Source organism: Netta rufina (genome assembly GCF_964035555.1).
Source record: "Netta rufina genome assembly, chromosome: 1".
In the NCBI taxonomy this organism is placed as follows: domain Eukaryota; kingdom Metazoa; phylum Chordata; class Aves; order Anseriformes; family Anatidae; genus Netta; species Netta rufina.
This window is the reverse complement of record NC_140123.1, coordinates 146,111,349-146,131,373: the sequence shown is the minus strand read 5'-3', so window position 1 is coordinate 146,131,373 and position 20,025 is coordinate 146,111,349. Positions and strand designations below refer to the sequence as shown.

The 20,025-nt window shown below is 38.8% G+C and overlaps 1 protein-coding gene across 4 annotated transcripts in view; it reads left to right on the top strand.

Annotated features, from left to right (window-relative positions):
• The window catches only part of DGKI (diacylglycerol kinase iota), a 174,806-nt gene that overhangs the window by 93,948 nt on the left and 60,833 nt on the right, over positions 1–20,025 (top strand). For all 4 annotated transcript variants that reach the window (XM_084303472.1, XM_084303471.1, XM_084303474.1 and 1 more), the window contains 2 exons: positions 6,495–6,595; positions 19,737–19,816. In XM_084303472.1, the coding sequence (XP_084159598.1) occupies positions 6,495–6,595; positions 19,737–19,816 (181 nt within the window). The remainder of the gene's footprint in view (positions 1–6,494; positions 6,596–19,736; positions 19,817–20,025) is intronic.

Sequence of the window (20,025 nt, the reverse complement as noted above, 5' to 3'; positions counted from 1 at the left end):
TATATATATATATATATATATGTTTTAGGTAAAAAGCTCAGAAAGAGCTTTGCCTTAAAATAGCAGCGGACGGCTATTTTAATAGCAAATACTGCTAAGTATTGAAATTTGCCCATTAGAAGAAGCTAGATTATTCTGGTTTGTTGTGCCAGTACTTATGTATTAAGCAGAGAATAGCTGTCAAAAACACATTTTTAATATATCATTTGCAAGCTCTGTGAATGAGATCTCAAAAGTAAGGTTAAATTATTTTTCTCCTCTGGTTGCTATTTTCCTTTTTACAATTGTTCTAAACACTGGAACACTTAATCAGTTTTGCATGTTTATTTCTTCTCTAGGAGATAGGCAATTCATTAATCTGTCACTGCAAACGTGCCCCAGAGGAATGTGGTGTTTTCTAAAGTTTAATTTTTGCAAGGGAGGGGCAGGAGAAGATTTTATTTTCCTTTACTGTTTGCCTAATCAAATTAAAATCTGTATGTGGGTAGCTTGATGTGGCTTGTATTCTGGAAGGCCTATCAGAAATTTGTCACTGGATACTGTAGAATTGTTGGACCGTTTTTATCATCATCATTACTTCCTTTATGCAGACACAAAGAATACGAAATGGTTCACAGGGTTTATTAATAATTAATATGTGGATTAGGACATACATAATTTAAAAGTTTCTCTTCCCATTTGTATCAGGCTGGTGACATAGTAGCAGTGTTATCCAGCTGCTGTGCAGGAGCACCTAGGACAGGACCTAATCTTGCTCTGCCTGTATTCTCTTTCCTGGGTGACTGGATGCAGGAGTACATTTCTTAGGAGAAACAGCTGTGCTCCAAGTGAGTTGGCTGGTATCCTCTTTCCAGTTGCTGAATGATTAATAGGGGTGAGAGGAGGAAGTTACAGCTTTAGGCAAAGCTGAGTGGGTTTTATTGGTGAGTGGAATAGATCAGGTCACAGTCTCAGAATAGGTACATGCGACTGCTTCTGGGGGTTTGAACCGCAAGCAATGGAATCGGGGAAAAAAATAAGCTCTTCTCATTCTTCTAATTTTTGTAAGGTGTTTGCTGTTTTTATTATTCCCTCCTTCCTCCCCCCCAATCTTGCTAGAATTGCAGAAATGCTATGGCTCAGGTGTAGGAGGGAAACAAACATACCTCTACAGTAAGCAATTTGCAGCAGGTATGGGGGTTTGTGTGTGTGTTAAAAATGAGTCCACCTTATAAACAGTTTATTCAGCATGACATTGACTTTCTAAGAGCTACCTCTGTAGAGTGGTTTCAATTCCAGTGTGCACCCTGGTGTGCCATTCGATGAATATCTACTTAGAGAGGAGTAGGCTTTAAAGCAAACAATTTTTATGCTATTTTTTATATTTATACTACTTATTTTTTATATATTTTTTGCTGTTTTTATGTTAAAGCAAACAATTTTTATGCTTTATTTACATTTAATTTTTTAAACCATGTTTATGACTGTCTACAAGTTTTAAGAGTTCCCAGAAAACATCCCATTTCCCTTAAATTAAGAATTATTCAATATCTGTCATGTTCTGTATTGTGGAAAAATGAAATCATATTTGTTTGATAGAAACTAATACTATTTCCTTGTACTTTACAGCTACTTTGCAAGCCAGAAAAGGAAAGAAAATAATTCTTTATTACTGAAATTACATAATTTTTGATGAGGGTGAATTAGAGTAATTTTGAGAAGACTTCATAACATCTGCATACAATCATTTATAGTTTGTTTCAATGAACTAATATTTGTAGGTTTTTCTACAAGGCTCATTTGGATTATTATTAAATAATGTCTCAAATGTGCACTTCTGGTCCATGTTAATCAAAAGTCCATCGTATAAAATTCAATATGGTAAAATAGCCTACCCATGCGCCTGCTTTGAGAAGTTTGATATTTAGGTTTGTATTTAAATGAAACCATTATAGCTAATCAACACGAATGAACAGAATGGTTCAGTTGACCTGAATCTGTACTTATGGTCCTGTGGGGCATATGACCTTTGGAATGTAATTCTGTGGATTGACCCGCTTGGGGAATGAGGTTCTTAAGTAGGTTCTATAGGAACTAATGGAATTCATTCATCTGTACTTTAAATTACTTTTCATTGACTATGTAATACACTATTTTGAAGAATAATAGGTGCAAGAAATTTAAATATGATAGGTTGAATTGCAGTGCAGCAGTTTGTGAAGATTTATATATAAATTTTCTACTGCTCTATCTGGAATGCTTTTCTTCCTGTCTTTACACACGGGCAAGTTGTTATATGCAGTATTTAGAAACATCAATTTCTATTAATACAATGTCAACATTTGCTTTCAGTGACATTCAGCACTGTATTATTAGTTTTTGCATAGATACACTTGTGTCCTTGAGCCTTGTGGTTTCTGAATATGCTCAATATGTCTAAACAAAAGGAATAGTGCAATTTGTATAATAGTAAGGATTATTATACAGTATCTGTGGTGATTACAGAAGTATTTATGGTGGAAGTGTTTTGCTCAACAGTGTTTAAGAGAGCTCTGTATGCAGCTCATGAGTTGTGTGACTGAATGAGTCAATTATTTAGTTGATGAGGACAATACTCTTAACACGTCAGATATCACAAAGAGTGAATATTCATAGTGAATTTTTAGAGGCAAAGCTATTTTAAATAGGTTATAAAATTCCGTAAGAAAGTATAGTGTCAGCCAACAACTATATTCTGATAGAGCAAAGAGTATTTGAAAATAAATCATAACCAAAAGTTCAGATTTAAGCCACTGAATAATTTTTTTTGCATGTGTATGTATTTGTGCATATATACACATACATGTACTTATATGTATTTGAGTTGCAACTGCATTATTTGTGTCTGGACTTAGCTAAGTATATAAAATCTCTACCCCGCAGAAAGGGCCTCTGAGCTCTCATGTTTCTGAAAATAGCTAATTTTCTCTAGAAACTGTAGTTTCTGAGGTTATGCTTTTATGAGTAAAATAGCTGAATTTCTCAAATGGGCAAAATGGCAAGTTCAGTTGTATCTTTTAACACATACATCTTATTTATGTAGTAGTATCTTAATGTTCCATGTCTTTGAAGAAAGGTGGTGAGCAGGAGAAGAAAATAGGAAACCCTGATGACACTTTTCAGCTGATTATGCTCCTGCACTTGACCTGGAAAGGAGCTATTTCTGCTCAAGTAATACATTACATTTAAGATAGTGTTCTTGCTTCATCATGGATGCTAATTCAGAGATATTCAGCGCACTGATGTACCAGGAAATTCACCCAGTATTTCTCTCAGTAGAGCATAGCTTGTCTGCAGTTGCCTGTATCTGACACATTCCTGTCCTGCCGTGCACCAAGGAACACAAGAAACGCCACAGTGTGTGAAAAGAGAGGAAGTGAAATGTTGAGTACGAAGTACTAAAGACTTCACAGCCTTAGTAAATCCCACATAGACATTGCAGAGACACAAAAACACATTAAAAAAATCATCTTTCACAGTGAAGAATGCCAGCAGGTGCTGGATGAACCAGTCTGGTGGGAAACAATATATGGTAAAAGGACAAATATCAGTCAGATATCTCCTATGGGTGATCAAAAAGGGTTAATCAAGGAGAAAAAGGAGTAAGTGATCTCTTAGGAGTTGCAATTGCAGCTTACCTTGTGAATTAAACTGAAGTGTTTTCCCTCTGGTATGGAGAGCAGTGCTGTGGTCACAGAGTGGAAGTGGGAGGCCTGAACGTTACACACTAATGAGATGTGTAGCAAGGAAGAAATGGAAAAGGGTGAGTAGAGAACAGATGGTTCTGGTTCAGAGTGCAAACATCACCAGTCCTGGGCTAAGAAAGTCCTACTTGGGTAAGAGTTTTTGGTAAAATGCTTATTTTTCAGTGGGGATTGGAAAGTGTGTTTTTATTTATTTATTTATTTATTTATTTATTTATTTATTTATTTATTTATTTTGTGTGTGTGTGTGTGTGTGTGTGCGCAATACAATTCCAGTTTCGGTAGTTCAGACTTCAGAAGAATAATATAGATTTGGTTCTGGTTTCAGACAAAACAACAGTTTGAGACAATTTTTGGTTTGGGTTTACACTTGGCTTAATTCAGGGCATAACAAGGATGTCTGTCTTTATAGCATGGTTGAGTGTTACAGGAGAAATAAGACATTGTTGAGTTCTCCTGTCTCTCCATCCCCTTTCTTTCCAGCTGAGCTCAAAGAAGAGGTGATTCATAACCAGTCACTCCTCCAGACCTAATGATAATCCCCAGGTTATAAGCATATCTACTGGAAGACTGAGCTACCGTCATAATAATATGTGGTGGTAGCAGCATAGGTTCGTCTCATGTTGTACCAGTGCATAAAAGATTTCACTTTTCAAGGCTGTCAGTCTGTCATTTTCATGAACCCTCCTAAGTGCAATGAATTCATTTTTTTCCCCTCAGACAAAGACTATGCAGTTAAATTCCTGTGTTTCCTGACTTAAACATTTTATTATCTTTTCTTGGCTAAAAATAACCCCCCCCATGATTTTTATTTTTGAGACTTGCATTTTGTATAATTTGGAAGGGAAGGAACACAGTTCCTTAGACTGTGTTCATTTCTGATCCGGCAATGTGACAATAAAGTTATCTATGAGAAAAAAAAAAGAAGTGTCAGACTCACTGCAATTACAGTCTTCTTCTGTCTACGTACCTTTCCCTCCAGCTTGTGTGTGATGATATTCCCTGGGTTGCTGAGCCAGCTTTAGAGTCTGCAGGTGGAGACTGTGGATCTGTAGGATGATATAATGGCACCTGAGTTAGCAGCCTGCCCCTGAAGCTCTGCTGAAAGTTACCATCCCAGGTGTCTGTCAAGCAAACTGCAAAAGCTTACCTTAAATATGAACAGTGTGCCTATGTCTTTATGCAACAGTCCCCGTCATTCAGCAAAGGAAACACATTGGGCAGCCTACATGCTACTGGGTGCATCAGTCTTACAGCTACTATTAAGGATTACTTATTTCTAAGTTATTCTCCATGTATCTTAGGGTTATTTTCATTTTTAATACAGAAATTCCTGTTCAGAACAGAAGGAGTGCAGCTCTTTGTAACATGTTGTCTTACACTTCAATTATTGAGGCACCCTGAATTCATTATCCTTTATCACTTTTTAGGCTGAGAGTACTTGTGCCAGTAGAGCTTTTTTTATACTGGGATTTGATTTTTAATCTCTACTTTCATCTGTCCATGTGTGACAGAGCTGTCCATAAGTGACAGACAAAAAGTATGCAGTTAAGAAAACTCTGAAATATTTGCTAATTACCATCTCAGTGGCTTTACCAAGAGATGGTTCCAAACTATGTGTTAGATCTGCAGTATTTTCAGGCCATAAAGAAAATGGCTCACTTAAAAAGGAAAAAAAATGTGGATTGTGCTCATTGGTATTTAAACTAGCAGTACAAATGCTGTAGGTCAAATATTTTAAAACTGAAACGAAGGGAACAGTAAGTCTGTCTACGGCAGTGCACAGAATGCTAACTTTTAAAAGGCTGTGTGTATGTTAGGTGCTCTGTCATCAACTAAAATAAAATATAGTGAAAATAGTCTTTCAGTGGAAGCACTGAATGAATAATCTACTTTTAAATGGGACAGACCTGCCAGGACAGACTTTTGATCTGTGAATTATAATACACAAGCTATCTTTCTCTTTTTAGAATTGGAAAATGCAAATGTGATGAAGTTAATTTACATAGCATTTGGTTAAAAAAAATAAAGTAGTAACAGCAAGATGAAATATGAAAACAAAACAAAGCACTTCAGAACAACTTTCTGTCAACATATGGGCACTTAAATTTATAGATGGGAACCCATGGACAATTTCAAAAGTATGCAGGCAGCTGAGGTATCTAAATCAGTAGAAAAGAAGTGTCAGTTTTTTTTTTTTTTTTTTTTTTTTTTTTTTTTTTTTTTGAAAGTCCCCTTGTAATTTGTGTATGGGACTCTACTTTAGAAATCCAGTTCTTGGCAACATGTTTGTTGCCTGCTACCCAGGACAGAGCTGCTGAAACAGGATCTTCTGAAGATCTGGGTGGATGTTCTCATGGACAGAGAAATAATTGTCCTGAGAGATGTCCCAAGAAATCATCTGCATCCTGAATCAAAGCTTTACTGACTTTAATAGGTCTGTAGATATGTACAAAAAGGCAGATTGCAGCAGGGAGGGCTATTTATATAGAGACTGAAGAGCTCAGAAAAGCCTGCACAATTCCAGACCACAGAGCCAGTAAATGGGCTTCTTGATCTTGCTTGTCATTTAGGATGTAACAGGTATTTTGTACAGTGGGTAGTCCTAATCTTGTACAAACATGGTGATGGGCCTGGAAGGAGCTGGCCCAGTTTAGAGGAGGCTTGCTCTTATTCTTCTCTCACAGAAGATTAAAATCTCTTCATATCTTATTTTTATCTTTATTCTTCCATGGAAAACCTTGTCTAAGAAGTTTTCTTCTTTTCTTACAGTCCTCATTCCATCCCAGATCGCCTGCGGATCAGAGTGAACCGGATTAATTTGCAAGAATATGAGGGACTACTTTACGACAAGGAAAAACTGCGTGAAGCTTGTAAGTTGGAAGAAGCCAGGTTGTAGCTGCTTTTGGTAGAACATTCCATATAGATCTTATATTAGCATTAACAACAAAACAAAAACAAACCAGGGTCAAGTACACATTTTGAATGAGCCATATATGGACTATACGTTCATCTATAGATCTGTGCATATGCATATATACATTCTGTCTATATAAATACTGCCTGTATAAAGGGCATACGCAGAGAATTCAGGTGTTTTCTTACTTAATTATGCCTTCTGCAAGTTGATTTTATTTGCTGTAAAATAACTGTTTTTCATACCTCTTTTATTTTATTTGTGTGTCTCTGTTGATTCTACTGGGTTTCTCCTAGCATATGAAACTTATTAAGGTTTTATGATTAGCACCAAATTTGAAACTGAATGAGCGACCACGATTAATTTCATATTGCAAGGGCAATCTGATCTTGAACATGGTTTTAGCGCAGGTGCATTTATCTTGAGAAGCAAATCTGGTTTCCCTTACTCTTTAAGAGCCTTCAGTTTTGCACATAAGAAAATAATCACTGTTTTGTTTCCTCATGTAATGGTTTAATTGCCACATTCAGGGGTAAGTCAAAAGCAGACAGACGGTTGCGTTGGCAACACTGATGATGATGATCCATGCTTAGAAATGGAGTTCCTTTCCTTGGTGACACACAGTCATTAATCAATGAGGGACACGTCTGCTTGTGATAACAATTTAATAGAGTCTTGTTCATGCATCTGGCTCATTATTCATATTAAATTATAAGCATGACTGTTTGTTGTGTAACAAAGCTTCAGTTCCCTCTGTAATATAGAGTGCTCTGGTAATTACAGGATGACACTCCTTTTAATTGGTTTGCTTATCTTACTGTTGGAAGATAGTTAAACTGTTTCACTTTCACCCCTCCAGTTCCACCCCTCCTTATTCTTCTCTCAGTTCATCTGCTCTCTTTCCAACAAAAGAACTGAAATGGCTTGAATTTTAATGTAGGTCCTGACAGTCTTTTTCTGAAGTTTGTTAGTACATTTGAGCCATAATTAAAGCAATCTAAGCCTTCATCTCTGGACTGAGAGGAATAATAACAAGAAGAGCATTATGGCTCACTGGAGAAGAATTTCTTTAATGTTTAAGTTGAGAGTTTGACCTTGAGTATCCTTAGGGCCATGTTGGATAGATGTTTCCAACCCTGTTGGAAATGATCTGATTCCTTTGGTGGTTCTTCCTATGCCTTTCTAGCTGAGGATGACTATTCTCATCCAACCTTACTACAGACGTAAATTTTGTTTATTTAGTATTCATTAAATAGTCCTTATGAGTTATTTATGTGGTCTGACAAGAGATGTACAACCTTTTACACTGTTGTCACTGCAACTGCAAATAAGTATTTATTTGTCACCTTCAAAACCATTACGGTAACATTTTAAAAAGAAAATGTCCAGATAATGATCTTGCTGCTTTGAAACTTGGTATTAGACTACACATGCATTTGATCACTTGCTGATCATGTGTTTAAGAGGTTTTCATTCAAAAAGTAGATGTTTGCACACCAAAAGTTAAAACGGTTCTTTTCAGACATTGGCAGACTATCTTCAGGGGGATCCTTTTGTATCATTTTCAAATTTGTGTATAGTCAGCTTGACAATATAACATAGCTTGGCTAGAATATTCTTCCCTGACTCTGTTCATGAGGTTGTTTTTCCTGTCTGCCCTCCTTTACCTGTCTCAATGATTATTGTGTATTACTGTTTTCACATTAAAATATCAGAAAGCAAATAATATCCCATCAGCCTACAAGAAGAAAATCAGAAAAGATATCTCACATTACCCTCTGCAGGTATTAGGAAAGCCCTGTGTAAGGCACACAACTCACAGCATACAATGATAGTCATCAGCCTGTTTTTCTGGACATAAATCTTAATGTGTCCTATCAGAATTGTCTAACCTAAGGGTTGGACTAACAAGTTTACAGGAGGCTGATCTTGATTTGAAGACTCCTAGCTAATGCTAACTATGACTGAAGAAAATCCTGTGTGGGCAGAGAAGCACTCTCTAAACAGTCAGAAATCAAACTGTTTAAAATATGAGCTCTTTGAATTCCATGAAGCAGAAAAATGGAAAATCCCTGTGGTTCACTGAGCATGGAACTAAGATCCCAGCTTCCCTGTGACTTACGGCAAGATGCTTGTATCTCCTCTGGGAACTGAGATGTAGTCAGACATCAAGCTGAATCATTATACTAGGGGACTGTACAACTTCAGTTTTTGAGGAAGGAAGCTGGAAAATCACATAAATGTTCCTTTTAAGAAGAGCAGATAGCCATTTTAATTGTATTTCTGACATAGATAATTGGATACATATTAAATGGTTTTCTGATGGGAAGTCTATAGATCACTGCCTGCCTGTCCCTATCATTTACTAAACACATCTGTGGAATAAGCATGCCACCTCAGTCCTCACTAGCAAACCTTTTTCATAGAGCATTGCCACTAGTATTTATTTGGTTAGAGGAGGAAGAGGGGAGTGATGAGGCATAAGAAGTAACTCCCATTCTTTACCTAGGAGTCTATAATGGGCAGGGTGGGTTGAGGAGAAAGAGTTTTGCTGTCCAAAATAAATCACCATGACAAGTTAATGATTGAAATTTTGCCAGTCTGAATCTAAAATTAAAACACAGATAATATTTGTGCACTAGCAAAATACAATGAGTTTGATACTAATTTAGGAGGAGTTGTTGACTTCCTTGAAAGTAGAGAGACCTTGCAGAGAGCACTCAACAAATTAGAGGGCTTGACAATCACCAACAGTAAGAAGTTTTACAAGAGTAACTGCCAGATTCTGTACCTGGGATGGGGCAACTGTGGGTATATGTACAGACTGGGGCATGAGAGACCGGAGAGCAGCCTCATGGAAAGGGATCTGAGGGCTGTATTTGATGTCAAGTTGAATAGGAGTCAGCAGTGTGCCCTGGCAGAAAAAAGGGCCAAGCACATTCTGGGGTGCATCAGGCACAGCACTGCTAGCTGGCTGAAGGAAGGGATTGTCCTGCTCTGCTCTGCACTGGTGCATCCTCACCTTCGCTACTGTGTGCAGTTATGGGTGCTCCAACGTAAGAAGGACATAAAACTATTAGCATCCAAAGGAGGACTATGGACATGGTGAAGCATCTAGAGAGCAAGACATATGAGGAGCAGCTGAGGTCCTCATTGGGTCCACTTGGATTGTTCAGCCCAGAGCAGAGCAGGCTGAGGGGAGGCCTCATGGCGGCCTGGAGCTTCCTCACGAGGGGAGTGAAGGGGCAGGCACTGAGCTCTGCTCTCTGGGGACAGTGACAGGACCCGAGGGAACGGCATGGAGGGGAGGGTCAGGCTGGGTGTTAGGAAAAGGTTCTGCACTGAGAGGTTGGTCAGGCACTGCAGCAGGCTCCCCAGGGAGCCTCTGCCAGTGTTCGTTTGGGCAATATGTTGCCAAACATATGTTCTATTTTTTATGTATTCTTGTGTTGAGCTAGGAGTTGGACTCAATGATCTTTGTGGGTCCCTTCTGACTCAGGATATTCTGTGATTCTAAAAGCACTCACATTGGGTCTTGTTACAGTAGTATTTCTTCAGCGCCTATTTTAAGAGGGGTAGCTTCCTACAGCACAAATATAGCTCTCAGGTGCATGTGTGTCTTTCTTGATACTCACAAGAGACTCACTTTGCATATCTGTCAAGGCTTTGGCAGAACACCTGCAACTTAATTCCAGAATACTGTGCCTTACCATTCATTCCCTGCCCACACCAATTAAAAGCACTTTTACCTCCCCAGATCTTTTGAAAACTAAACCAGAATCCCACAGCAATCTGAAAAGGAAAGGGAAGCCAGTTAATAACAAATCATGCTGTTATCCCTAAAGGAACTATAGCAAAGAAGCTATTATGGTTTTTGCCTGTCACATGTCTGCATAATAGAGTTTTGAAAGCTCTGACATCAGTGTAATAATCTGGATCACTTTAACTCACAGTAAATACATTTCACTCCCCTTGTTTGCTTGAAATACTGATTTGATTCTATCAGCTGCTTCATCTGAAATTGTACTTCCTGACATCTAACAACTCATCATACAAACTGTTCCATGAAGATTAATCTTCATTGTACTGGAGGCAGACACCTCATTCTGAAAACTTGAGCAATTAAAGAATGTCATTTTGTCCTCTGAAGGTCAAAACTCCTCTTAGCCTGGTCTCTTCTGTTGCTCTCTATTTATTTATTTAATTATTTTTTAAAGCACTGCAGCTGCCATTTAACCAAGACACTGTTTCTGAATTTCCCCTTCCTTCTCTCTCCTATGTTATTCTTCTCCTTCATTCTTTCTTCTGTCAGCATCTCAGTATTGTCTGTGTGATGATTGATGCTGGTACAAGGGATGCTTATTGATCCTTCTGTGAGGGGGTGAATGCTTCCATGCACTCTCTTAGGAAAGGGATATATCCTCTCCATTTTATGTTGTAATGTTCTTTGTTGCTGCAAATGTAATTGTCAACTCTAATGCCTTCCTTATATGTCCCAAGCACTTGTCACCCTAATCACCAGTTTCACTTCCTCTTGCCCAATATGATAGTTGATCCAAAGCAGCATTATAAATCACAGAATCACAAAATGGCCGGAGGTGGAAGGGATCTCTGAAGTCCAACGCCCCTGCTGAGCAGGAACACCTAGAGCACATTGCGCAGGATGGCATCCAGACAGGTTTTCAATATTTCCAGAGAAGGAGACTCCACAACCTCTCTGGGCAACCTGTTCCAGTGCTTTCACTCTCACAGTAAAGAAGTGCCCTCTCATATTCAGCTGTGCTGAATATTTCCTGTGCTTAACTTTGTGTCTGTTGCCTCTTATCCTGTCGCTGGGCACAATTGGAAAGAGACTAGCTCCATCCTCTTGACACCCTTCCCTCAGATATTTATATACACTGATGAGGTCTCCCCTCAGTCCTCTCTTTTCTAGGCTAAACAGGCCCAGCTCTCTCAGCCTGTCCTTGTATGATCATCTTTGTAGCCCTCCTCTGGACTCGAACCGGTAGCTCCATGTCCCTCTTGTACTGGGGAGCCCAAAACTGGACACAATGCTCCAGGTGTGGCCTCACCAGGGCTGAGTAGAGGGGGAGGATCACCTCCCTTGACCTGCTGGCAACACTCTTCCGAATGCACCCCAGGATACCGTTGGCCTTCTTGGCCACAAGGGCCCATTGCTGACTCACGGTCAGTCTGCTGTCCACCAGGACTCCCAGGCCCCTCTCTGCAGAGCTGCACTCCAGCAGGGCACCCGCCCCCCAGCCTGTACTGGTGCTTGGCATTATTCCTACCATTAGAACATTAGGACACTGCACTTGCCCTTGTTGAGCTTCATGAGGTTCCTCTCGGCCTAACCCTCCTGCCTGTTGAGGCCCTCTGAATGGTAGCACAGCCCTGTGGGGTGTCAGCAACTCCTCCAAGCTTTGTGTCATCAGAAAATATGCTGAGGGTGCACTCCATTCCATCATCTAGGTCCTTGATGATTAAGTTGAAGAATACTGGACCCAGGACTGACCCCTGGGGGGTACTACTAGCTACAGGCCTCCAGCTAGACTGCACTGCGAAGCACAACCCTCTGAACATGGGGGAACAATAGGATTATTCTTAAAAAAGGCAAAATCTTTCTGTTTATGATACCCAATTTTCCCCATTCCATTGCCACTAAGGAATTCTTGACAATGGAGGTATATGCAGAAATAATTATTAAAACCAAACACATCCATAAGTTAATTAGTGACCAAGAGGTCCTCACACCTTCTTCGTCCTTCCTAGCAACATTGTTGTAGATTTGCACTGTGAAGATGGAGGGGTGAATTAGCTCACCAGCAGCAGTAAATGCACAGGATATTTTAAATTTATTTTTTATAATTTTTATTATTTTTTTAGTAGAACCTGTCAGCTCTTAGTGCCTTTTACATGTTTTGCATACCGTAGTCCTGCAGATCCCATCTTAGTAGCTCAACACCACTAAAATTAAGAGGGAATCACACTCAATCACAGTGGCAGCAGTATCAGAAATAAGTCTCAGCTCTGTGACAGCTCTCAGTCTCTCACACCACCATCTTTAACACAGAACCAGCCATTCCTCATCTCTTCTGGATTAAGATGGCACAGTAAATTAAATAGCTTTCTCTTTTGCCTCCTTGCTTTTTTTGTTTGTGTGTGTGTAGAGATGGAGGGTAACATGATGTGACATCAACCTCAGATTCTTATTTCTCCTCCAGTAACCTTTCCCTTACTGATTATATCTAGCCAAATAGCTATGTTGCATATGTCACTGCCTTCAATTTCTGTAGGTTATCTGAGGGTTTTGGGGTCATCTGATGAGTTCTTATTGAGTACATGGGCTAACAAGGTTGTGGGTAATTTGAGTTGTGTACATGTACAGAGATAACGTGGTTTCCCTAAGCACAGCGGTGTACTTAGCACAGTTTGAGAATCCCAGATCTATGAAATGTATTATGATTCTTTAAAGCTCAGGGATATAGTGGGTGAAGACAGTTTGGAGAGTATTTCATATGATTTTGAGCAACTAGCTAAATAAGAAGAGGTCAGTGCTGAGGATTTGGTGTTTACATCTTGAATCCTCATAATGTAAAGAACATAGGATCTTCTACTAGGCATCAATTTTAAAGAGGGAAATCTGATCTAGCAGATGAAGTCAGGGCAAGGCTGATTAGCCACCTAAGGAAATGTGCTCAGATTGGGAGGCTACTTTGATCTGGATGGGTGTAGGTGGAATGCATTGCATAGCTACAACCCCCCTCCTGTAACATAAGTACCAACGGTCATTTATTTGTCAGGAGGTGTCTTAGAGTACATGGTGGCTTATTTGTAGAGGTTCTGTAAAAGGCGACATTGCCCAAAGTCTACTAGATTTCAATCTGCTTAAAAGTCACCATATTGCTCCAACAGCTTTGCTTTCTCAACATTTGTTGTTCAGATATTAGCTAATTCATGTATTTTTCTCTCACAGTGGTGTAATAAGATCTGAAACTGAGAGGGTTGAATGGGTTGCCTTAGCAAGATGATAAACCAAGAGGATTAGAAGACAGCTGTGAGTTAAATATTGGAAACTCTGCTGTTTCTGTACTCCTAGATTCTCATGCTGGTGTTTACAGATGTAAACCAGTGATGAATGTTTGTAAATGAAACAGAAATGACAAAAACAAAGATGAAGTTACCAAAGGCATTGTTTGTGTCAAAGAAAATCTTTTTTTCCATCTTTTGTTGGATGAGACCTTGTGGGCTTTGTCCAGACAGCACAATAAATTACATTTCTCTTTTTGACACATGCACACACGCATGCATGTATGCATACACACATGTATTCAAAGATTAGAAAGACACAGGAGTCCAACAGAAGAAAAAATATGATGTGATCAGATAATTAAAGGCAGTATATAAGTATACACACACATTTTGAAATAGGCAACTTTAATCTTGGCTTTTTCTAATTTGAGCTATTGGTTTTGTAGTCATAACAACGTTTGTTTAACAGAATATCTCATTGCCTGGATTAAAAAAACAACAACAACATAAGAATAAACCCAAACCACTGAACTTCCATCTCACATCATGGCATTGATTCCACATAGAGCAGCAATATCCACAACTAACACAGTCTCTTGCCTTCTGAGCTAGTGGGGGAACTGTCACATGTAGGTTGTCCTCCTCTTTGACCTAGAAGAGATGGGCAGTATTCCAATACATTTCATAAATATATATTGACCCCACAGGAGTAGCAGAAAGAAAATACTAAGTTCCATTGCAGACTTTACAGGAAATCATGCTGTAGTTTGACTTTATGGCATAGACTTTTCTGAGAGATTTTTCTGTGCATATTCCACTTCTGCTGTTTTGTCTCCTAACACTTTCCTTGTGTGATTTCCTCTTACCTTATTCCTGGTCTTTCCCTTTGGTGTCCTATCCCGCTCATATCCTTCCTGCCCATCTTTGTATATTTCTCCAGATCTCACAGCTCATGTTCCTGTTCTTAATGCTAAACACGTACATGTATGCATTGCTTAGTCAGGCCTCTTTCAGCTCTTAGCCCTAATACCTCTTCCTTACCAGTTTCAATTCCAAGCTCTTCATGGTCTTCTTCTTTGGTGTGGCAAGGTTTTGGAGAAGTCACTGACAGCCTGGAGGGGATGACCACCCTCTCAAATGTTCTAAAACAGGTCTGGTAACTACCTCCATTGTGTTTTACTTCCTGACATATGAGGATTTTAAAATTGAATCACTAGTGCTGAAAAAAACTAGCAAACAGCCAAGCCAACTGAATGAGGCTTAATTTCTGTCAGTAGAATAAACAAAAAAGATCTGAAGAGACACATGGCTTAGATTTGTTTGGGAAGAAAATCTTTTCATATAAACTTAGTTGTATTAAAACCATGCTGGAAAAGTCAAACCTCTTAATTTAAGTGTCTGAATATTTTAGATTTCTCTCACAAGAACTTGGTTCTACACACTTCTAATATCAGTGGAAACCCCTCAGGAAAATGACATTCTTATAACATCTTCAGTAGTGAGGATCCTTTATTTGCTACATTAAACATTTACAGTCTAATGTCTAATCTTCCCTTTCCCCCTTGAGGTATGTCAGAATAGGAATGAGTTTTCCTGGCACTCACATCTACCTTAATGATCTGTCTTGGGGCTGTTTTGTTTGGGATTTGTGTGGGTTAATCATGGTGTTAAGATCACAAATTGAATCCTTTCATAACAATAAATGGGGAAGTTAATTGAATTTTACTTTTTCTTGATGGTGTAGTATGCAATATTTTCAGGCTTCTTCCATTTATGTTCTCGGTACTATTAAAGAGGTTGATAGCTTTAGGTATTCAACATAATGGACAGTTAATAGGAATATTTCTTCTTTGTTTATAAATTCCATATCTAATTTCATGAAGACTTAGGAAATCACTAGTAATCTTGCAGTCATTAGAGCATCACATTAGCCATACTGCTGCACCTACCTCACCCTCCTCCTGCTGATACTTGATTGTGCTTAGCACTGCTAGGAACAAAAAAGCTTTCCGCAGTGCTGGTTCAGAATATGAATCAACTGCATGCCTGTCTCATCTCCTAGGGTTCTTGCACTGCTGCTCATCACTGCAATATTAGTCTGTATCCACAGCTCCTTGGACAGAGTTCTTTTCACCATTCAGGGAGCACAAAGAAGCTGGGAGCTGGATGCAAGCAGCCAGAAGAGCAGGCGCCTCAGGAGAAAAATTTCTGGCACTCGAATGCTGTGGCTTGGCTCGTGATCTGAGACTATCTGATATTTGGCATATTCCCGCGCATGGATATATCCATGTAGTCATAGGAGCGGACAGTGTGTGGGTGTATGGGAAAGTTGATCTGCGGTGCTTGTGATCTTAACACGTGCAAGGCTTTGTCTTCCCCTCCCACGTCTGACCTGACACGTGTAGTAATGACCGTGTCCCATGGCACTGTTTTGTATTGTTCACATCCTCATCCACACTGAGATATTCAGGAAAGGTAGAAGTCCCTTTATTCCCCAATGAAAGCGTCCACAATGACATTGAATGCCAGGCATTGTATGCAGGTTAACTTTATGCCTTTAACTGATTCATCATAACTTACCCCATTTTGGCTTTGTTACACAGCGTTGCCCTATATTTAGAAGGAGCAACAATCCTGCAGTTTCAGTCCTATTGTCAGCCAGCAAGGGCTTGCTTTTGTTTCCAAACAGCAGCTCTTGTGAAGCGTTTTGAAAATCTTGGCTGCACGATGTATTGTGCATGCTTACCATGGTTTATGATATAAATGAGGGCTGGAAACATTTTACTTGCTGGAAGGCAAATGGGTCTCACAATCCCCAACCCACATCCCACCCTCCCCAAAAGCAACTTTTGGCAAGCAAAATTTTAGCTTGTGTTGTAGTGTTACTTCTTTACCGAAAGGGTTGTTAGGCATTGGAATGGGCTGCCCAGGGAAGTGATTGAGTCACCATCCCTTGAGGTCTTTAAAAGACATTTATATGTTGAGCTAAGTGATATGGTTTAGTGAAGGACTTGTTAGTGTTAGGTCAGAGGTTGAACTAGGTGATCTTGGAGGTTTCTTCCAACCTAGATGATTCTGTGATTCTGTTATCCATTTAAAAAGGTTTTAAAGCATGAACTACATGGGAGGGAACCATCTGAGACCCACCTCACACACTTTATCTCTTGGCTAGCCATTGACCCATAAAACCAGAGGCTGTGCTTGTTCCAGATTTCCAGGTAGCAGAAGTCACACAGCTCTTTTTAAGAGCAAGGTCACATGACCCAAAATTCTTCTATAGCCACCGAGAACAGATGTGATGTAATTTAATTGCACCTGTGAATTATCACTTGCTTTTTCAGTCATGCAGATAAGGCTCAGAAGTGCCACAACTAAACTATCTATTGCATACTAATGTTTTATTTTCAGATTTATTTTTTTTGTTATTTCTTTTTGTGGATTTCTTTAGAATTCCAAATGTTTTTAAGGTCCTTCTGCTTTGGGCTGTCAGGAATGGTGATGGTTAAGGATTGCCGTTCTGTGTTAGCTGCATTGTTTCAGTGGGTCAAAGCTCTGGTCCCCATTAAGTGCATATACTCCTTCATGGAGGAAGGAACTGGATAGACAAGACAAAATGTGTGGTGACAATTTATGAGTCAGTGGTGTAGCTCCCTAGTGCCTTTGTAACTGTTGGAGGACTATGTCTGCTGCAATTCACTTTTTAGAGCTATAAAAGATCTTAACAAACACTCCTTCAGTAAGGGCTGCAGAGGGATCTCCTGAATTGAAACTAGATAGTCATTAAGTACTCTTTGCAAAGAGCTTAAGGGTCTGCTGTCAGAGCAGGTTAAGCAATAGCAAACACTAAGCGAAGAGAATCAGTCTGTAACCCAGAGTGTCAGCAGACGTAAAACAAACCCAGCCGGCGATTGACCCTTGTTGCACTTGTCTCACAAGCTCTGTTGGGTAATGAAAAAACCCTAGAGATAGCAATAAGCATTGTTGCCTGCTGGCCTTTCTGAAAAAGAGCAGGTGGATTGGGATCACTGTTAGATGTCAGTGTTACTTCAGGAGATGTGCAGGCAGCTCCTTTCTTTCTGAGTTTTTCTGCTTAGCACTTTATTTCATTGTTTCTCCCTCCCTGCCATTTGTTGTTGTTTTGGTGGTGTTTTGTTTGTTTGTTTCCTGTTTCTGTTTTTCCCAGACTCATAGCTGCTCTGCTGTTTAAATTGCCTTCCGAATATGTTGCTGCCAGCACTGGTGATGTATCTCTGGAGTCCTGCACTGGCCTCTGAGGCCCATAATGACCTTGGCAGCTGTAGGTGCTGCCTGACTCTCCTCCCTGAGACCACTAAATTTCTCTGTGCGCTTCCAGCCTCAGTGGGCCACAGAGACCTTCCCCATTACCTGTTGTCACTGTCTTGTTCCCTTATCAGAATGGAGAGCTTCTCAGTAGATAAGTATCTCAGGCTCCCTCTTAATCAACTTTTTTTGAATGACAGGAGGAGCTGCAGCACAGTTATTTTTTCTAGTTACTTCAGTACCTTCAGTGACCTGAAGTTGCTTCTTGTTTTTCAGTTACCAAAATTGTTTATGAGATGATATTCTTCTCTCCTTCTGGAATATTTCATATGATGATTTAAATCTCTCTCCTGCTGCTTCCCTATGTTTGGGGGCATTGTTTGATTAAAGACTCTCCAGGGAGGAAAAATAATGTAATTTAGAGATTCAGTTTCAGGCGTTCAGGTGCTTGAGGATTTTCTTATTTGTTTCCTTTTATTTAATGAGATTTAGTAGGCAGCTCTCCTGATACCTTCCTGGTAGACTCACACGTTTTCACGTTTTCAGTCCCTCTCTCTTTTTTTTTTTTTTTTGTTTTGTTTTGTTTTTTGTTTTTTGTTTTTTGTTTTTTTCCTCCTAGTGGCTGCACGAATTGAATGGTTGTGAAAAGCTAAAACCCATGTTATTAAAAATGCTGCTTTCATCTGAGGGAAATTATTTGTTGTATTTTTACTTTTTTTTTTTTTTTTTTCCTGAGAAAATATGGACATATGTCAGTGTTGTTTGTAGATGGAATAATACCTGTTTTGATTTAAAAGCACCCTTACATCAAAATAGTACAATGCTGGACAGTTTTGTTTTAAGTGAGGCTGTGACTTCAGGGATACTCTTTAACTTTGGTTTACTTTTACTATGGATGCTTACTATGGTTGCCACATTGCTTTGGAGGTACAAAGCTGAAGCTGATAACATCTGAGTATTTTTTCTTTTCCCTTAAATACTAGTATGAAATGAAGTGAAGTAATACCCATGCTGCAGTTTTTTTTTTTTTTTTTTGTATAATTATAAAATAAATCTCTATCCTTACTTATCATAGAATCATAGAATATATATATATAATATATATATATAATATATATATATATTGTTTGTTTGTTGATATATATATATGTCAACAAACAAACAAGCTCAGGCTGGAAAACTGAAGCAGCCCTATTCTTTCATATTAGTTGATGTAGTTCCACGATAGATCTGCTGGAGAATAAAGAGGAAAACCCAAAAATACTGTTTACAACAAAATCCTAGTAGAATTTAAAAATAAATTAGAAAATATATTTATTTTTTAACCATCTGAGTATTTTTTTTTCTTATTTTTCTATACTTTGAATCATTTCTGTAGAATTTTAAGAGTTTTGAAAATGAAATTTCACTCATATTTGAATACACAAGAACTCCTCCCTGAACTGTTGTTCTGCAGGGTGTTCTTTTCATTGCATTAATTAATTGATGTCCACATTAGACAATGAAGTACAGGATTTAACTGAATCTGCTTTAGCTTCTTCAGTATGAAAGGCAGTTGAAAGCCAGAATCTTTAATAATTACAAATGGGTAAGACTAATGATATTTTTCATCATAATAATGAATATTTTATTCCTGTTTTTAAGTGACTGTTAAGATATAGATAACAGAGAGCTTTAGTAAGGATACTAAAAAGCCACAACAACAACGAAATATTGCAAATCTTCTTTTAAAGTGCAACAGGCCTCATTTAAGGACATTTTTTTCTCTGTTTTTGCTTTCCCAGCCATCCCCTTAGGAATTATAGTTGTACGAGGAGATTGTGACTTGGAGACCTGTCGGATGTACATTGACCGTCTTCAGGAGGTGAGTTGTTTGTGAATTTAAGTGTCATTTATTAATCTGTGCTCTGCTTCTTCTAGTCCCGAGTGCAGAGGTCTAATAGTTGAAACAACCTTGTATTGAAAGTACTGCAGTTTGCCTACTGCTGAAAACAAAACTTAGAGTTTTGATATGCTAACAAAAGAAGAACATTTCCTAAACAGCAAATAATAGATCACACTGAAACCATTTAA